This window comes from Ostrinia nubilalis, chromosome 1 (genome assembly GCF_963855985.1).
Source record: "Ostrinia nubilalis chromosome 1, ilOstNubi1.1, whole genome shotgun sequence".
Lineage (NCBI taxonomy): Eukaryota > Metazoa > Arthropoda > Insecta > Lepidoptera > Crambidae > Ostrinia > Ostrinia nubilalis.
Genome location: NC_087088.1, coordinates 3,234,632 through 3,250,799, shown reverse-complemented (window position 1 = coordinate 3,250,799; position 16,168 = coordinate 3,234,632). Strand labels below are relative to the sequence as shown.

General features: G+C 34.8%; 1 protein-coding gene and 1 non-coding gene across 4 annotated transcripts in view; both read left to right on the top strand.

Annotated features, from left to right (window-relative positions):
• LOC135084163 (syndecan) overlaps positions 1-9,760 on the top strand; it is a 333,464-nt gene extending 323,704 nt beyond the window's left edge. The window contains exons 2-5 of one of the 3 annotated variants that reach the window (XM_063978936.1): positions 2,559-2,976; positions 4,368-4,489; positions 5,614-5,740; positions 6,746-9,760. In XM_063978936.1, coding sequence (XP_063835006.1) covers positions 2,559-2,976; positions 4,368-4,489; positions 5,614-5,740; positions 6,746-6,918 — 840 coding nt within the window. In that variant the 3' untranslated portion in view covers positions 6,919-9,760. Of the gene's footprint in view, positions 1-2,558; positions 2,977-3,498; positions 3,699-4,367; positions 4,490-5,171; positions 5,205-5,613; positions 5,741-6,745 lie in introns of those variants that run through there. The other 2 variants (XM_063979022.1, XM_063979099.1) reach the window with 2 other exon arrangements.
• Positions 9,761-13,403: 3,643 nt separating this feature from the next.
• Trnal-uag (transfer RNA leucine (anticodon UAG)) lies at positions 13,404-13,483 on the top strand. The gene has a single exon. It is a non-coding gene; the product is annotated as a tRNA-Leu (tRNA).
• Positions 13,484-16,168: the final 2,685 nt, after the last annotated feature.

Sequence of the window (16,168 nt, the reverse complement as noted above, 5' to 3'; positions counted from 1 at the left end):
TTTAGATAGACAACTATTTAAGAAAGAAAGAAGAAATGTTTAGACTAAATACATTAATAAAATTATATGATATACACACACACATAATAGTAATTAAAATAAATAGTTTTCCAAAATAAATCTTGTGGATCATGTATATTATCACTTTATACGATTATTTCATATATTATTTTCTTGTTTTATGATATTACATATTTTCACGATAAACCCGTTTGCTCGTGTAAAATGAAAGACACGTTATTCGTACACGGGCACAACATGAAACAACTATTTAAACGGTGCTTAACGAAAATAAAACAACTCGGGACAACATTAACGCTTGTAAACCGTAATAAAGACGAAAATACGCCAAAATACGCGAAAATACAGCGGGTCAGTAGAGGCGCATTATACCGGAACAATAAATAATATTTCTCATTACGCCCCCCTAGTGATGGGACACGCTGTTATTGTGAAAATCGAGAAAAGTTGCCACTCGATTAGATTTAAATCGACTGACGCGATAATCTCGGACTTTCTTATTAATGATTCAATTGAATGAACAAATTCAAGATTGAACATTATTTATTAGCATTTTGTTGAATCTAAAACTAGTAAATGTGTCAATTAAGAACATGATCATTTCCATTTCTTTTTTAGATAGGTTTAAAAGATTTAGATAAGGCCTGATTGTATAAATTAACGTATAATTATGTTAATTATACTCAAATAAAAACTAAACAGTTATCGATTAAAGATATCGAATTAAACGAAACTAATCGCTCATTTGAAATTGAGATACCTCATAACTAACATTTGGCTTTTAAATAGAAAATATCGAAGCTGAATTGCACCAACTCACTTTAACTTAACAATAACCTATGTGTATGGATTTTGACAGATTTTTGACGTTTGTCAAAGAAGATGGTGCAACTCAGCCTAACATTTGGCTTTTAAATAGAAAACGTTGAAGCTGAGTTGCACCAACTTACTTTAACGTAACTATAACACTAACCTATGTTTTTTGTATGGAGCTTGACAGATTTTTGACGTTTGTTAAATTTAAAGCTAAGATGGTGCAACTGTTCTCTGCCTTAGTAAACAAAGTAGGTACCCATTTTACTGAAGAGAAAATAAAATTAATAAGTCATCAACATCATTTCAGCTATAGGACGTCCACTGCTGAATATAGTAATGCATGTTGCGTCCCAATCTCCGACTCTGTAGCCCAAAACTTCTTTGCAATAATCGAATAAAAAGAATCGAGTCGATCCAGACTCGAGCGACGGTCTGCCGCGTCCCAGCGAGATACGCTCGCCGGATTACCGGAATGGCTGAACACCCGAAATTCGAGTGAAATACACGGATGAACTGAAAAATGCAGAAAATCCGGCTTAAACAGCGTTTACGGTCACCGGGCTGCAACATTATATTGTTTTTCAACACACTTGCTTTTAAAGTGGCTCTTATTACGGTGTTATTAGGTTCATAACGATGCTGATTACACTTGCGTGCATTTCTGATTAAGGGCACTTCAATAAGGGCATAGGTAACTTAAATTATGAGAAATGAAAAAAGCTTGAAGGAAAGCATATTTTTATCTCGTTAAAAGTAGTAAATACAATCAGAAAACATTACTCATTATTGTATTTTCTTATGCATACTACTTACTGTTTTTTTAATTGCTTGCCAGAGTCTTGATCTGTACAAACAGATTGAAGTTCGTAGTATGGGAGATAAAATACATACATATACAGTAGATATAGATAGTAAACAAACCGAAAAGCGACATCTGCCGGCGCAAATCTGTATCACTGCGAACAGCTGAAAATCGCACAACCCTCCCAAGCCCGAACCTTGCCTGCCCTCCATCTGTCGGAGCCTCCGGGAACCCGCGTCCCGCCCCCACCACTCCACCCCTCCCGAAACCTATCGATCGCCGCACCGACACCACAACTTACGCTGCCGACGTTTCCACTGCCGCACACCCTCAAATATCAAATTATAAATAATTCAAACGTTATCAGGCCTAATTCCATCAAGACGTGATTTAACGATACCTCAGCCACCAAGGTGAGTGACCCCCCGACCACCCATTCAAGCTGGCCATTCATGGTGACGTAGATAAAAACGCAATTCGTGATTTATAGTCTTTTCATGTATTTGCGTCTGGATATCGCCCCTTTTGTTTGTTGTAAGACAAAGTAGATTGTTTTCATCTCCGCAAACCATATTTATCCCATCCCACAAGATAATCTTGCTGGATACAGTCAGCTGTCACATTATTTGGGTGCTGTCCATTCACGATCATGCGAATTTTCCAGAAATAGGTCAAATGTTTCTGCGACGTTTTGCAGGGATTGAAGTTTTCAGGAGTGATTTGTGATTAGATTGAGTGATAACGAATTTTCCGTGCCAGTTCGGTTTTAGTGTCGGTGGATTTTCTTGCCATATCTGTTAGTGTACCTTCTACCAAGATCCTTTCTGTGTCCCATTATTAAATCATGCTGTAGTTTACCCATACGCTACGCGGCCTTGTAAGAACTTAGTTATTAAATTATACCTTTTGGCTTTTCCAGGACGGCGCGTTTTCTTCGTCGACAGAAGAAGCAGCGCACCTCCAAAACGACGGGCCGTCGCCAGGGCGGGACAATGTGTACATCGACGATGATGGGTCGGGACTAGCGCCCGACGAGAGCTCCGGGTCCGGCTGGGGCGCAGGCCCGGGCCCCGACGACGAGGACGGCCGGGGAGGCTCAGGTGACTCGCCTGACGGGGACTCCGATGACGAGGACTATGTGCCACCGACCACAACCGCCGCCCCCACCACCGCCGCCCCCGTGCCGGTCGACCCATTCAGTATCAACTCTCTCGAACCGTCCGGCCCGGACGCGTTCAATCCGGACCAAACGTTCATACAACCAGAGAGTCCGTTCATCACCGATAACCCGGATACCGACCTTTCGCCACTCCCAACAAACTTCGATATAGTTATTCGTGAGTAGAGGCTGAAGCATGCCAGTTTATTTTGCAGTATTCTTATTTTATGTTCAGTAGCGAGAATTTGAAACAACACTAATTTCACAGCACGTGAGACAAAATATAGTCTGCAGTCTTGTTGCAAAATAGCATATTTTTCAATAACATGAGATGTTACATATTTACCTAACTAATTGATGTGCTGTTGTCCGACGTGACGAAAGATTCTAAAATTAATAGAGTTTTCGACCATTGGTAGGTAGGTAGATTCTACTAATGCCTACATAGTTTTATGTAACATTGCATCGTCGTATTTGGATGTTACTCATTGAAATTGAATTCCATTTGTATTGAATTCTCGCTACTCTGTATGATTTAGTATTACATTATTTTCAATTTGGAATTATCCTTAAGTGTGCCCTTAATACCCGTTTTAAGGTAGGGAATATATTACTAACACAGTGTCATAATAATAATGTAGCTACTAGCTACCTAATCTCAGTCGCCAGCGTACTGATAACAATGGGATGACACAGTATTGTTTCACAGCCTTGAATTAACATTTTTCTCATTATCGCTGTATTAACAGCATTAATATTGTCAGTTTAAACACATTCGCCAGTTCCCACTGAAACAAGTAGGACAATGGTTGATTGTAAATAACCTGTGTGCAAAATAGTCAAGAAAATTCTCTAAATTAGAAACTTCTGAATTTTACTAAACGCTATCAAGGGAATTTGGTAAGTATTCGTAATGTTTGGCTAAAGACTCATCTGTTTACCATTTTAAAGTAATTTTGTTAATTTGCATGTAATCGTTCGTAATCGTTCAAACCGACATTTGCGATTGTACTTCTTCCATTGTGATTTCAGTAAACCCATATTTAGCATGTCTATTGGTATTAGCTCTAGAACTAGTTTCTTCATCTCATACTTAATATTTCTCATAATTATCCTCATACTTATCATTGGTATTTCTCATTGTCTTTATAGAGTTTTGTTGTTCTTCATCTTTTTCTTTTATCTCCGATTCCTTCCGATCCAGTTCCAAAATAGAGCCCTAGTCTTCGTCATCGTCCAACTAAAACTCTCTTCTTGGTTCTTTAACACTTCTCCAAAGGCATAAAATATTTCAAACTCTAATAACTTCTCTGAATCTCTCTTATACCTTTGGTCTAATAATAACTAACCTCAGAAATATACTAAAATCATTCATTGATCCAATCCAATCAGATCTTGCTACTAACAGCATGTTGTTGAATAAAGCCATAACATTTCCCTTGACTTAAAGTTGAGAAGTTTCAACAATATTACTATTAGACTTAACTATCATCTCTACGGTGATTCTAACCTAATCGCCCATGTGTATTTAAAGAAAATATTGCTTATAAACAATGTTAAATGTTCCAGCTCGTATTTTGAAACCGAGCGAAGGGGTACCCGACGCAGCCGGCGGAGGCGCGAGGGAGGACTTGCCCTCGCGCCCTGAGACTGACATAAGCATCTCTGGTGAAGATTTGAACCCAGATACTGTAAGTATACCTCCACATATTCTGAAATCATATACGTTTCTCTCTTACCAGTGTTTGCCTCTTACGACATCCATGGGAGAACGGGGATAATCCCATTCTACTCTATCGGAGCCACACAGCTTAACTGTTATGGTTCAAGAATCAAACTCGAGTAAAGATTCAAGTCTTTGATTGGTTAAATTTCAATGTTTGAACCAATCACAGGATGGTTTACACTTGAGTCTCATTCTGAACTCAAGAATAAGTTGAGAATTGAGATGAATTTCCTACTTAATATTATAAATGCGAAAGTTTGTGTGGATATCTGGATGTCTGGATGTTTGTTACTCTTTGACGCAAAAACTACGGAACGTATTTTGATGAAACTTTGCAGTATTATTGTTTATAACCCAGAATAACATATAGGCTATAACTTATGACGATCTGTGGCAAACTAAATTTCACGTGCGTGAAGCCGCGGGCAAAAGCTAGTATAACATAAAAATTTTGAACAGATAATAGGCTATAAACGCATTAAGTGAACTTGAATTCCAGAAAAGTAATGCGTATTATCCATTGAATGGAAGTACAGAACACAAACAGGAAACAAATGCTTGATAGTAATTAAAAATGAACTCCCACATACATTGTTAATCATGTAGTATTATGTTGAGTAATTACCTACTCAGTTGCTTACTAACTTTCGAGTAAAACGCAACAAATATTCAGCAACGTGGTAATTAACGATTTCATTTTCATTCAGTTACACAAAGAGTTACTTTTAACACAATTTAATTTTTATTAACGTAAATAATAAAAAGAGTTTGGTTTTATAAATTACTGTTAAGAATTTTACCACCTTCTTTTATTTTAGTATATCCTTGTTAGTTTGTTTTGTTGACGTTGTGTTTCTAATACATTTTGTTATTTTGTTAAAAGTGAATAAAGAGTCAACAACTGCTCTGAATTTGGATGCCCATGATTCTGAAGTGGTTTCGTTCTAACTGAAAGATGTCACTTGGTGGTTCTGTTTAGTCAGATTTAGAAGCCCATAAGGCACTTTGTGATTTTGTCTGATGAGATTTGGGAGGTGTGAGGTTTTTGTTGGTTCATGATTTTTAATGCCTGTTGTAATATGATTCCAGGACCACGAGCCAGCAGGTTCGAACGTGAACGCAGAGTCGCGGCCGGCAGACAACGTGGTCTTCATCATGAACGCGAAGCCCGAGGACCGCGCCACCAGCTTCTTCGCGCAACCAGGCATTCTAGCCGGTATGTTATCTCCAATGTTTTGCTTTGATATAAATAGGCATTAATTACTTCATATTTTTTAGTTTTACTGAGTGTCCAGGATGCACTCTACTCTGCCAAAATTATGGATGTGCATTAGGGTGGTCCTTATTTTTCGACTTTTGAATTATCCCCGGGGCACTTTCTCATTCGATTATATACCTCTAAATATGAAATTAGCTTTTTTTGTTTTGTTTTTTGGTTAAGATTTAGAGGTCGCTACCAGCTGTCAAAATATTTACAAAAGCTTTGAAGATCTTAAATCATGGTTTCATAAATGTTTTATTTAAGTGTTTATATCACATTTTACGTGCAAATGAACATCGCATAGATAGAATACAATCGCTTCTTGTCCCCCTTCTCCCCTCAACCCCTCTTCTATACCGACCATGGTACCGACGCGTCGAGATACTAACAAGTAAAGTCTTATATCTTAAAAATAATTGATTCAAATATGTACATTGTACATAATATCTTAGTTCATAGCAACAACAATAATTTTGTAATATTTTTATTAATATTTTGGCTTTGGCTTTAAAAATAAATGAATCTAACAAATACAGATTTTGTTTTTACTTAATATTCAAACCTTGGTAGCGACCCCTAAATGTCTTTTAAAAATTAAAAAAAATAATGAAAGACTTTCATATGGTATATATTCAAATTACGTGGTGCCCCGCAAAATATAAGAAAAAAAATTTTTTTCGTAGGAATAAGAACCACCCTAATGTGTGGTGTAAGTATGCCTAGCATTCTTTTCTTTTTTAGGCTCCACGATAAAATTGTATAAGTGTGTGACTTGAGATGAAAAATATTTTCCATTGCAATGTGATGTATCAAATAATGAAGAGGGTAAACACCGATCTGATAAGATCGTGACAGGCTCATATTGGCCTGTAGTCACAACAAATATAAGACAAGTTACCTACCTAATATTCTTCATACATATTTTCACTGTATTCAAATCCGTTTTCTCTCTGATTTCAGCTGTCATCGGCGGTGCAGTAGTCGGGCTGCTATGCGCAATACTAGTAGTGATGTTCATAGTGTATCGTATGCGTAAGAAGGACGAGGGTTCATACGCGCTCGACGAGCCGAAGAGGAGCCCCGCCGCCGCCTCTTACGGGAAGGGTCACAACAATAGAGAGTTCTACGCGTGAGACGATACAGAACAAGCCATGCCACGTGTTTACTGAGCGGCTCGCCAGTCCACACTGCGGGATCCCCACCCCGTGTGCGACCAGCTAACCGTTATAATTTTTTAAATTTCGACAACGTTCCGATTCACGTAACGTCCGCACAGATTATAAATTCTTTTACTGACGTGGCTAAATTGTTCTGTAACTTCAATATTACCGACAAAATAATTTATTACTTTTGAATTATTGACATATGCCTGTACGGATTGTACTGCAATATGTACAAACCTGGTACAAAAACCGTGTCTAACCGAAGAGTTTGTATGGAATCGCTGAAGAACACTTAAAATATTAAATTATACTTATCACTTTGCAGACCAATTTAATAGGTAATGTGGTGTGCTGATGATTGTGGTAACATGATAATGATGTCGAGGTGTGCTGACTCCTTCATGTTTCGAGACCAATGTGGTTGAGTGCTGTTTCATTGGTTGTCATCACGTCGATGCTGCATGAGTCGTATTTCTTTGTAAAAATGAATGTGCCATCTGCTTTTGACTGTATATTGCTGATTATTTCTCTTCGCCTAGACTGTAACTAAATTAATCTCAAAATGGTCTATGGACACGTCCATATCTATTGTTTGACTATGTAATATAATGAAATTATATTAAATATTTATACATATTTAGATCGTCTCTAAAGATTTTGATGTAGAATTTATACAAAACATTACGGACTATTAATTGTCTTCAAAAATGTCAACGAAAATTCATTGCTTATAATTATTGTGTCTTTAGGTGTTAGTATGATATCATTTGTATCTTTAAATCGTGTATCTTTTTTATGTTCCTTTAGGTGTCGTCAATTTCTGGTTGGGAATGCGAAATTTTGAACTTGTTAACTTTGCTGTCTCCTTCTGGCAATGCAATATTGTCGTTTTGGCTATGAATTGATTAAGGAATTGACATACGAGTAATTGTATCGTTTAGAAAATTTAACTGTGTTATTTTATCATCGATATTAGTTTTCTTGGGTTTATCTAGCATTAGCTATTTCATTATAGTTATTTTCTTTATCTAGGTTGTGCAACGAATCATTGTTTTATTCTCTCTTGTCTCTCATTTCTCTGACAACACTTTTTGTGCCATCTTCTCTGTTAATCGTTTGTTTTTTAATATTAAGTAAGCTTCCATTATTTTTTCTCAGCAGTACGTAAGTTGTACAGTTGCCAGCAAGTCGGCTTGCTATAAAATGATCTTGACCTCTCAAAATTCATTGCAGTTATCAGACTGTGAAATGATTTGTTGTCCGACTGTACATTATTCCGTTAATTTATTAATGTGGCGTCAATTATTTCAGTAATATTTGACAAGTCTGATAAATCTGTTTTTCGTAACAACACGTCAAATATTTTGAAATCTCATTTACATCTTTTGATTGACGTACGAATAATATATTTCGAATTTCATTTTTATTTTCAATTTAGAATTGATTACATATCCGTATTTTTGCATTAAATTCGTAACGAATAAAATTATACTTGAGAACAAATTATTTTCACTTATATTTCAAAGATGATCATGTATAAATTAATAATATTTAACTCGCACAATAAGTCTCGTATATTGTCGTGAATTATACAGGGTGTGCAAAAACATGAAGAAATATAAAAACTTTAGTTTTAGAGCAATGTCGCCTAAAAGATTAATCCTTCAAGCTCCGCGAATCTAGACACAATAGATAATCAATTGTTATGACATTAATTAATGCCGTCTGGGACTCAATCGGTTAATACTTATTCTCGTACCAATAAATTTATTCGCATAAAATTTGTATGGATCGTAATTGACAGTTTTCGCGATTTGAGTGTTGCTCGTATAGTAACAGTTGCTTTTCTTTAGGTATCTGGTTACGCATTTTTAAAACATGCACTCCGTTTTAATGGATACCCTGTATTATTATTACGACATAAAATATTAATGTACTTTATTGTATCTATTTGATGTATGTAAAAATGTTTGACGAGACAGATATCGAAGATTTCACTGTACTTCGGAAAATAAACTTGACTTGGATTTTCTGCGTGAAAACTGCATTATGCATTATTTTTACTTTTCATATTTTGCTAACGTGCATGAACTAGATTCACTCAATGGATATTCATGATTACGTGTAGGTATTATAAATAATTTATTAGCCTGTCAACTTTCTGCCTAAAGTTAAAAATTAATTATACTCAGTTTTTTTTGTTTTGTGAACTTATTTTGTAGGTACCTATAGTAATGATTGGATCACAATTTTTTTCGAATACCAAATAAAAGGGTGGAGGAGCATTGGCCTATTATTTTATCAAACAAATAGAATTCGCAAGAACAAAAATACGTTCTATTTTTAATGTTGCCAACAACTTTTTATTATTTTAGTTAAGATAATATTGTCTGTATTCTTATAAAATGTTTTATTCATAATGCAGTTTTTCCAAAGAAATTCCTAGAGTCCCATATACATTCCTATCGGATCCATATAAAATTGTAAGTTGTAGCGAGCGACAGCTCATTAGGGTAAGATTGTACATTTTAATTGTAAATCTCTTAGACTTTAATCTGATAGTTTATACAGTAAAGTCTTGTAACCAAATATGTGTAGTCAGCGGTTGTTTGTTTGTTTTCTCTGTATTATTCAAACCAAGTCTGTTTAACAAGAGTTTTTTATCGTTCAAGTCTCATAGTTAAGTCTCTGATAGGTCTTTTCAGTATGATGTGCCTATCCAGGGTCTAATTCTAGTACACACTCGAAATATTCACCTGCATTTTTCACTCCCACGAGAGGTTGTGTGATATAAATGTATTTAAATATCTGAGTGTTCCTTTAATATAAATAAAATAAAAAATCTTGTGACTTGAGATTTTGTTAAAAAGACTTGAATTCAATGGATTTTAAACGAAGCTATATGTCAAAAAATATGTACTTTATAAAGTACACCGTACAAGCATTTAAGGACATGGCAAATTGTTAAAATAGCTTCATTTGGAACCACATCATTTTTCTGTTTTTACTATTATTTATATTTTATACTTTTGTGTTTTCAAAATAACTTTCTATAAGATATAAATAGGGATGCATTAAGTTATACGTGCACACATATTATTTTTATTTCTATTGTAATTTACCTACCGAAGTTAAACATATTTATTTAATATGTAAGTCATTTATTGCTTGTATAATCCATGACAAAATAACCGATAATATAAGCAAAAGACATTGAAATTTCAATTTTTGTTGATATTTACAATGAATTCGTTATTTGATCATACTTTGTAAATCTAAAATATGTTGTGCTTTTAAAATGACAGCTTGTTGGATAAAAATACATAGAATTGTTTACATTTAGTGTAAATATCAAATATACAATATTATACATATTGAAAATGAACAGTGGTTCTTACAATAGCATTAAGTAAATACCCCGATGCTTTAGTAACTGTATATTTGGTCAGAAATAGAAATGTTCTAAGCTTAGGCCCGTATTACAAAACACTGTTTAAAATTCGATTCAATCTTGGTTATAGATTCTGTCCTTTGAATGGTTAAAAAACAAAGTCCACTCAATAACCTGAAACTTTGCTTGAAATTGAATCGTGATTTAAGTTTCGTTCTGTAATACGAACTTAAGACAAACTTATGGGTGATTTGTTTATTAGCGACGAAAAGATTCTCTAAGATTCATTCAAGAAATAATAACAGGTTCTGGTGCTCAATTTCTAATTATTTGGAACCGATAAAAAACAAAAAATATTAATTATAACCTACTATTTACGTCGAACTTTGCTATACAATTAGGTTTTTTTTTTTTTTTCAAATATCCAAAAAAGCTAAATCAGTAAATCACACTAAAATCAGTGATGGACAGTGTTTTAAAAGTTGCACTAAATCAACAGCAAAGATTAATAATTAACTAAACACTGTTAGATGTACATTTCCAATTTCATTCGAGTATTTTCGTAGCTAATAAACAAACAAGTCACAAATAATGCATTTCAAATCAATTTGAAATATCAACATGGTTTCTCGCGACACGTTTATATCGTCGAACAAACGAATGCGACGTTTTGTACTAATGTTCGTTGTTAAGATTAGGTGTAAGCATTATACATAATGAGTGTCCACCTTGTAAATAATGCTCCTTAACACTTAGATAAATATACAGGTCATTACGAACAAATTGTTGAGTTTTATTTACTTTTTTCCTTTGAAAAAATATCTTCAAAATCTCATCATCATCATCAGATTGTTTAGGCTCTTCTTCAAGAGCACACCCTATATTATGAAAGAGAAATATCCTACTAATATTATACTTATAAATGCAAAAGTGTGTATGGATGTACAGTCACGGAATGAAAAGGTTCGTCAGTTTTCAAATTGATTCCTTCAACGAATCACGGGCACATATTACCTTTTGAAACTATGTTACAGAATAATCTCGAGTTAGAGAAAATAATCTTTAACTGTTCGTCAGTAGGGGGAGTCCGGGAGAGTTTAGCAGGTGGGAGACAATAGCCACTGCTCATAGAATTTTTGTGGAACTAAATATTGCGACGTAGTCACACTTCTTAGACTCCATATGTGCGTCCCACCTCGCCCACGAATTTTCATTGCGATTGGTAGTTTGGTTTAGGAGTGACAAGTGATAACATATTTTCGAGCCCGGAAAGTAACTTTTTTCAATTTTCGATATTTGATTTCAGTTGTTTACTATGAATAGATTCCAGCATGTCATTTAAGTATATACATCGTAAATGTAATTATCCTAGTTCCATTTACGATAGACGGTTTTTACATAAGTGTTATAGTTTTTTATAAAAATGTAATAATGGACAGCTTGGCCTGGGGTGGGAGACATTACCCTGGCATCGGGAGGAGACTTTACCCAGGGTAATCTGGTAGGTACTTTTATTGCAGATAATCATCCAAAATGCATTTTAAATATAAGAAGGAACATCTAGAAACAGGATCAATTTAGATCTGTCAGTAATAAGAAATGCTATAGGTATTAACATCGATAAAGGAAAATTATTAGAGGTGTTGCCCCAGTAGAAACCAGTTTATCCAGATCAACCAGTTTTAATAGAAAAAACGTGGCTGATTTTTTTGAAACCTCAAAGAATTAAATTGTTACACATTTTCATTCAAGAAGATTACATTTCTTTATAGAATTATAGTTTGTAGTGATTATTTTGCTTATTTTTAAACCCGGGTAAAGGCTCCCTACTTGCGGGGTCAAGTCTCCCACCCAGGCGGGAGATATTAGCCAAATATCACTTTGGTTAAAATTGTTAATTACTCTTAAACTAATAATGATGTATTAAACTTTCTTAGAAGTAAATATAGCTAAATAATGTAGCTTAAGATACAATTAATAAAAAATAGCGATTTGTAAGTATATAAATATTTATGAGCATTTTAGTGGAAGGCGGGTAAACTCTCCCGGACTCCCCCTAAAGTTCAAAATTATTCAGATCAAAGTTGTTTGACGATTTATCTTGTCAAGATTATTATGATTGATAAACTAAAACCTTCTTGTTGGTTCAACCTGCCATTATTATTTCTATTAAATAAAAAAACTACATTTTGTAACATTGCATGGGATAGAAAATTAAACAAGCAAAACCTTATCCCACCAAAAACATTCTGTAAAAAACTAGCCAAGTCTCGATGGAGCTGCCTGTTTATCTCTAAAAAGTTATGAAATCTAGACAAAGTCGTGCCAAGTCTAAGGTTCCTTACTGCGATTTCTTTATTATTATTGTTAATGTTGTGTGACTTGGCCGTAAGGGACAGATAAAAATAATATCAGACAACCTGTCTTAACTGTCAACCTTAGTCGCTTAAGTCGCCTTTTACAACATCTTTACGGTAAAAGGGTGAACTTTTACCACATAACATGCTGCTTACATCTATTTTAAAATAAAAATACTTTAACGCAATTGAAAGCCAACGAACATTTTTCCTAAACCTTATCCAGGTTATTCTATTTTCTTCAGGTCAAAATCAAATCAATGATTCTATGAAAAGCTTTTTAGCAGTCCTAATGGTATCCTACTTTTCATTGTAAAAAAATAAAAATAATATTTCCTGTCCTAAAAACTTTGTTATTGTAAATTCAGCTAACCAAATTCGTGATTGAGTAAATTGAAAAAGTTTAAGTGGGTAGGTAGGTTTATAATAATTAATAACCATAATTATTTTTAGTCACGTAAAACACTTGATTGACATAGGAACGCTTTTCAGCGTTCCTATGTCAATCAAGTGTTTTTTTCAAAAACTAAATAAAATTATTATTTTACATATGAAATCTGTACATTTAAATATCATCCCTAACTCACTGCAACAAGGTTCAGTTTCTCAAACACAAGTCCCACTATAAAATGGTATGACGCACACAATACGTCATACACTGTTACGGTATTGCGATTATGTAAACATATTTCGACAGAGTTGCCAGTGGCAGCGTGGCCGAGTGGTCTAAGGCGCTGGTTTTAGGCACCAGTCCGAAAGGGCGTGGGTTCGAATCCCACCGCTGTCAAATCTTTTTTACTGTAACATTTTTTTTTTGTATAAAATACTTTAACCTACATTAATTTCTTATAATATATTGTAATAAACATTTACAATTACTCCTCCAATACAAAAATTAAAACCGTATCCGTCCTTTGACGCTGCTTTGTATTGTGTACGAGTATGATTGGTTAAATCGAATTCACTTAAAGATTTCGTTTTGTAGATTAATTAAATACACATAATTATTGTTACATTTATTTATTTAATAAGTAGTAAAGTATTCAATACATTTTTGGAACGATTAAAAAACATACCTAACTTCACAGTATTCTAGCAGCAGCTAATATATTATACCATGAATGTAAGAACCGTGTTAAAAAACATTAAATATTCAATTTTCATTCTTAAAACCGTGATAAATTACATACATTGCACATGGCGAAGTAGATAAGTTAGCTAAAAAATAACTAATGACCACAGTTAATCAACCTCATAGCTAACTTTCTAACCGTGGCGAATCTAGGCGGCTAGATTAGATCATTATCGAAAAACAGTACCTAACAGTTATTTATTAAATCGTATAACAGGCCGAAGAGTGCGGTCATTTACAATGTGGCTAACTTTGAAATCGAATGTAATTAGTTAAATTATTGAATTAAACCAGGCCTGGCTCACTCCGCGCGGTACATCCGATAATTACCTACAGCGAAGCGCCCCGCCGGCGGGTATTATATCAGTCGAGTGTCACGCGCGCGCCCGTCAGGACGCTGGCGTGCGTTGTAGTACCTAATTCTATGATCGAAGTATTATTTAAAAATGGACATAAAGAGAAAGAAATATTGTGCGGCGTTCGGGTGTTTAAATTCGAAAAGAAATCTACCGGATTTATCTTTTTTTTCGCTTCCCAAAGATGCTGAAAGGTATGTTGGCCATGTAGGTAATCAATAATTCTTAGGATAGTATAGGAACCTAACCTACCATGACTACTGCTCAGAATGCGTTCGTTCGTTTCAGCCAAATGACGTCCACTGCTGGACAAAGGCCTCTCCCAAGGTTTTCCATAATGAATGCGTACTTACATACATACGTGTCATGAGGTACGTACCTCATGACATATAAGTAGATTAATTATTTTTTTCACTAGACAGCAACCCTAACAGCGTAAGAAGAGTTCAGAGGCACGCGATAGAAAGAGACAAAACTTGTAGGTGAATAAAATTGTAGGTACGTAGTGCTGTGCGAGCTGAATTCCACTGTATCGCGTCGCAGCAAGACTCGCATTTATTTAAATCGTCTTGCGGAGTAATCCTTCTGTACCTGTACTATTACTTATTCTGTGATTAAACTTACAAAAGAACGTAAATATAGATGTCGCAAGAGGCGATTATGGGACAAAATTAAATCCTCCCCAACCCGTTTGACCAGTAGGGGAACATAGGCTTCCTGTATTTGCCTATAGTGAATTAAAGAGGGGTCTTGCTCCTGCAAGTGGAGACTTAATACCTATACTAATTACGGTTTTTTTTTCAAATTCGTCTAAGTAGTTCGTAAGTTACCAATATCTTCTAACATTGAAACAGGTACAGTCAGAGGCGGCGTTAAGCGTGGGCGATGTGGGCCACCGCCTACGGCCTCGCGGTACAAGGGGCCTCGCGACTCAAAAATGTTTAAAGCGAGAATAAAACAAAAATAAGCCGTAATGGGTGCGACTCTGGATGGGTGTGACTCTTCAAAGTATATTATTTGTTATGGTTGTGATTCTGGTTTGGTGGCATCTTGCCTAATGGCAAATCGCAAAAACTTCCCGATTAATCGGGACTATACGATGTTTACAGTTGATTTTCCAGAATATCGCAAATTCTTTGATACATAACGTTTGTACTGCCGGAATTCATTCTCCTCTGGAATGTCCCCAAAATTCCATTATTTTTGCCGTATCACTTACCGTTTTCGACATATCTGCGTGTGCAAATGACCTGCGCGTATCGATACGATTAATATTATAGGGAGTCCTTCGTACTTACATATACAGTGTGAGTCACGTTAAAGTGTACATATGAAAATAGATGAAACTAGACCTATTTTTATCGACAAAAAAGAGGTCAAAAAATTTTTAGGATTTTTTTTTATTTTTTATAGAATTTTTTTTCTTCCAATTACTTATTGTAAAGAAAACGTAATAACTTTTAAACTAAGCGGTATATCCTGATAAAATAAAAACAGTAACAATGCTAAATAACAGGCAATACTAAAAAAATACATAAAATACACAAAAAAGGCCAACAAATAATAAAAAATGATACTTTTTGAAAAAAATCTGCTTTAAAATTCGTGTTTTTTTGGTTATTTGATAAATTTCTCCAAAAAATGCCCCTATAACAGGTGGTTTTTATTACTTTGTATTATTCTCTATCGTATTATCTTTGTAAAACCAAAAATCGCATGTCTCTATCCCTATTACAACATTTGCTATGATCGTTTGAACAAAGGCCTGCCACAACATTTTTCTCCGCTACAGTTAGAGACAATTTTAATTTTAACTAAAATGCTTATTTTACTTTGAAATCTTTTGTTTTTATTTGAAATCTAACTTGTCTTTATCAAAATAACAAATCTAGAGCCATTTTCAGTTTCGTTGTTAACGAAGCGTTGAATGGCGCGCCCGGAGAGGCTTAGTTCAAACGATCATTGCAAACGTTGTGATAGGGAT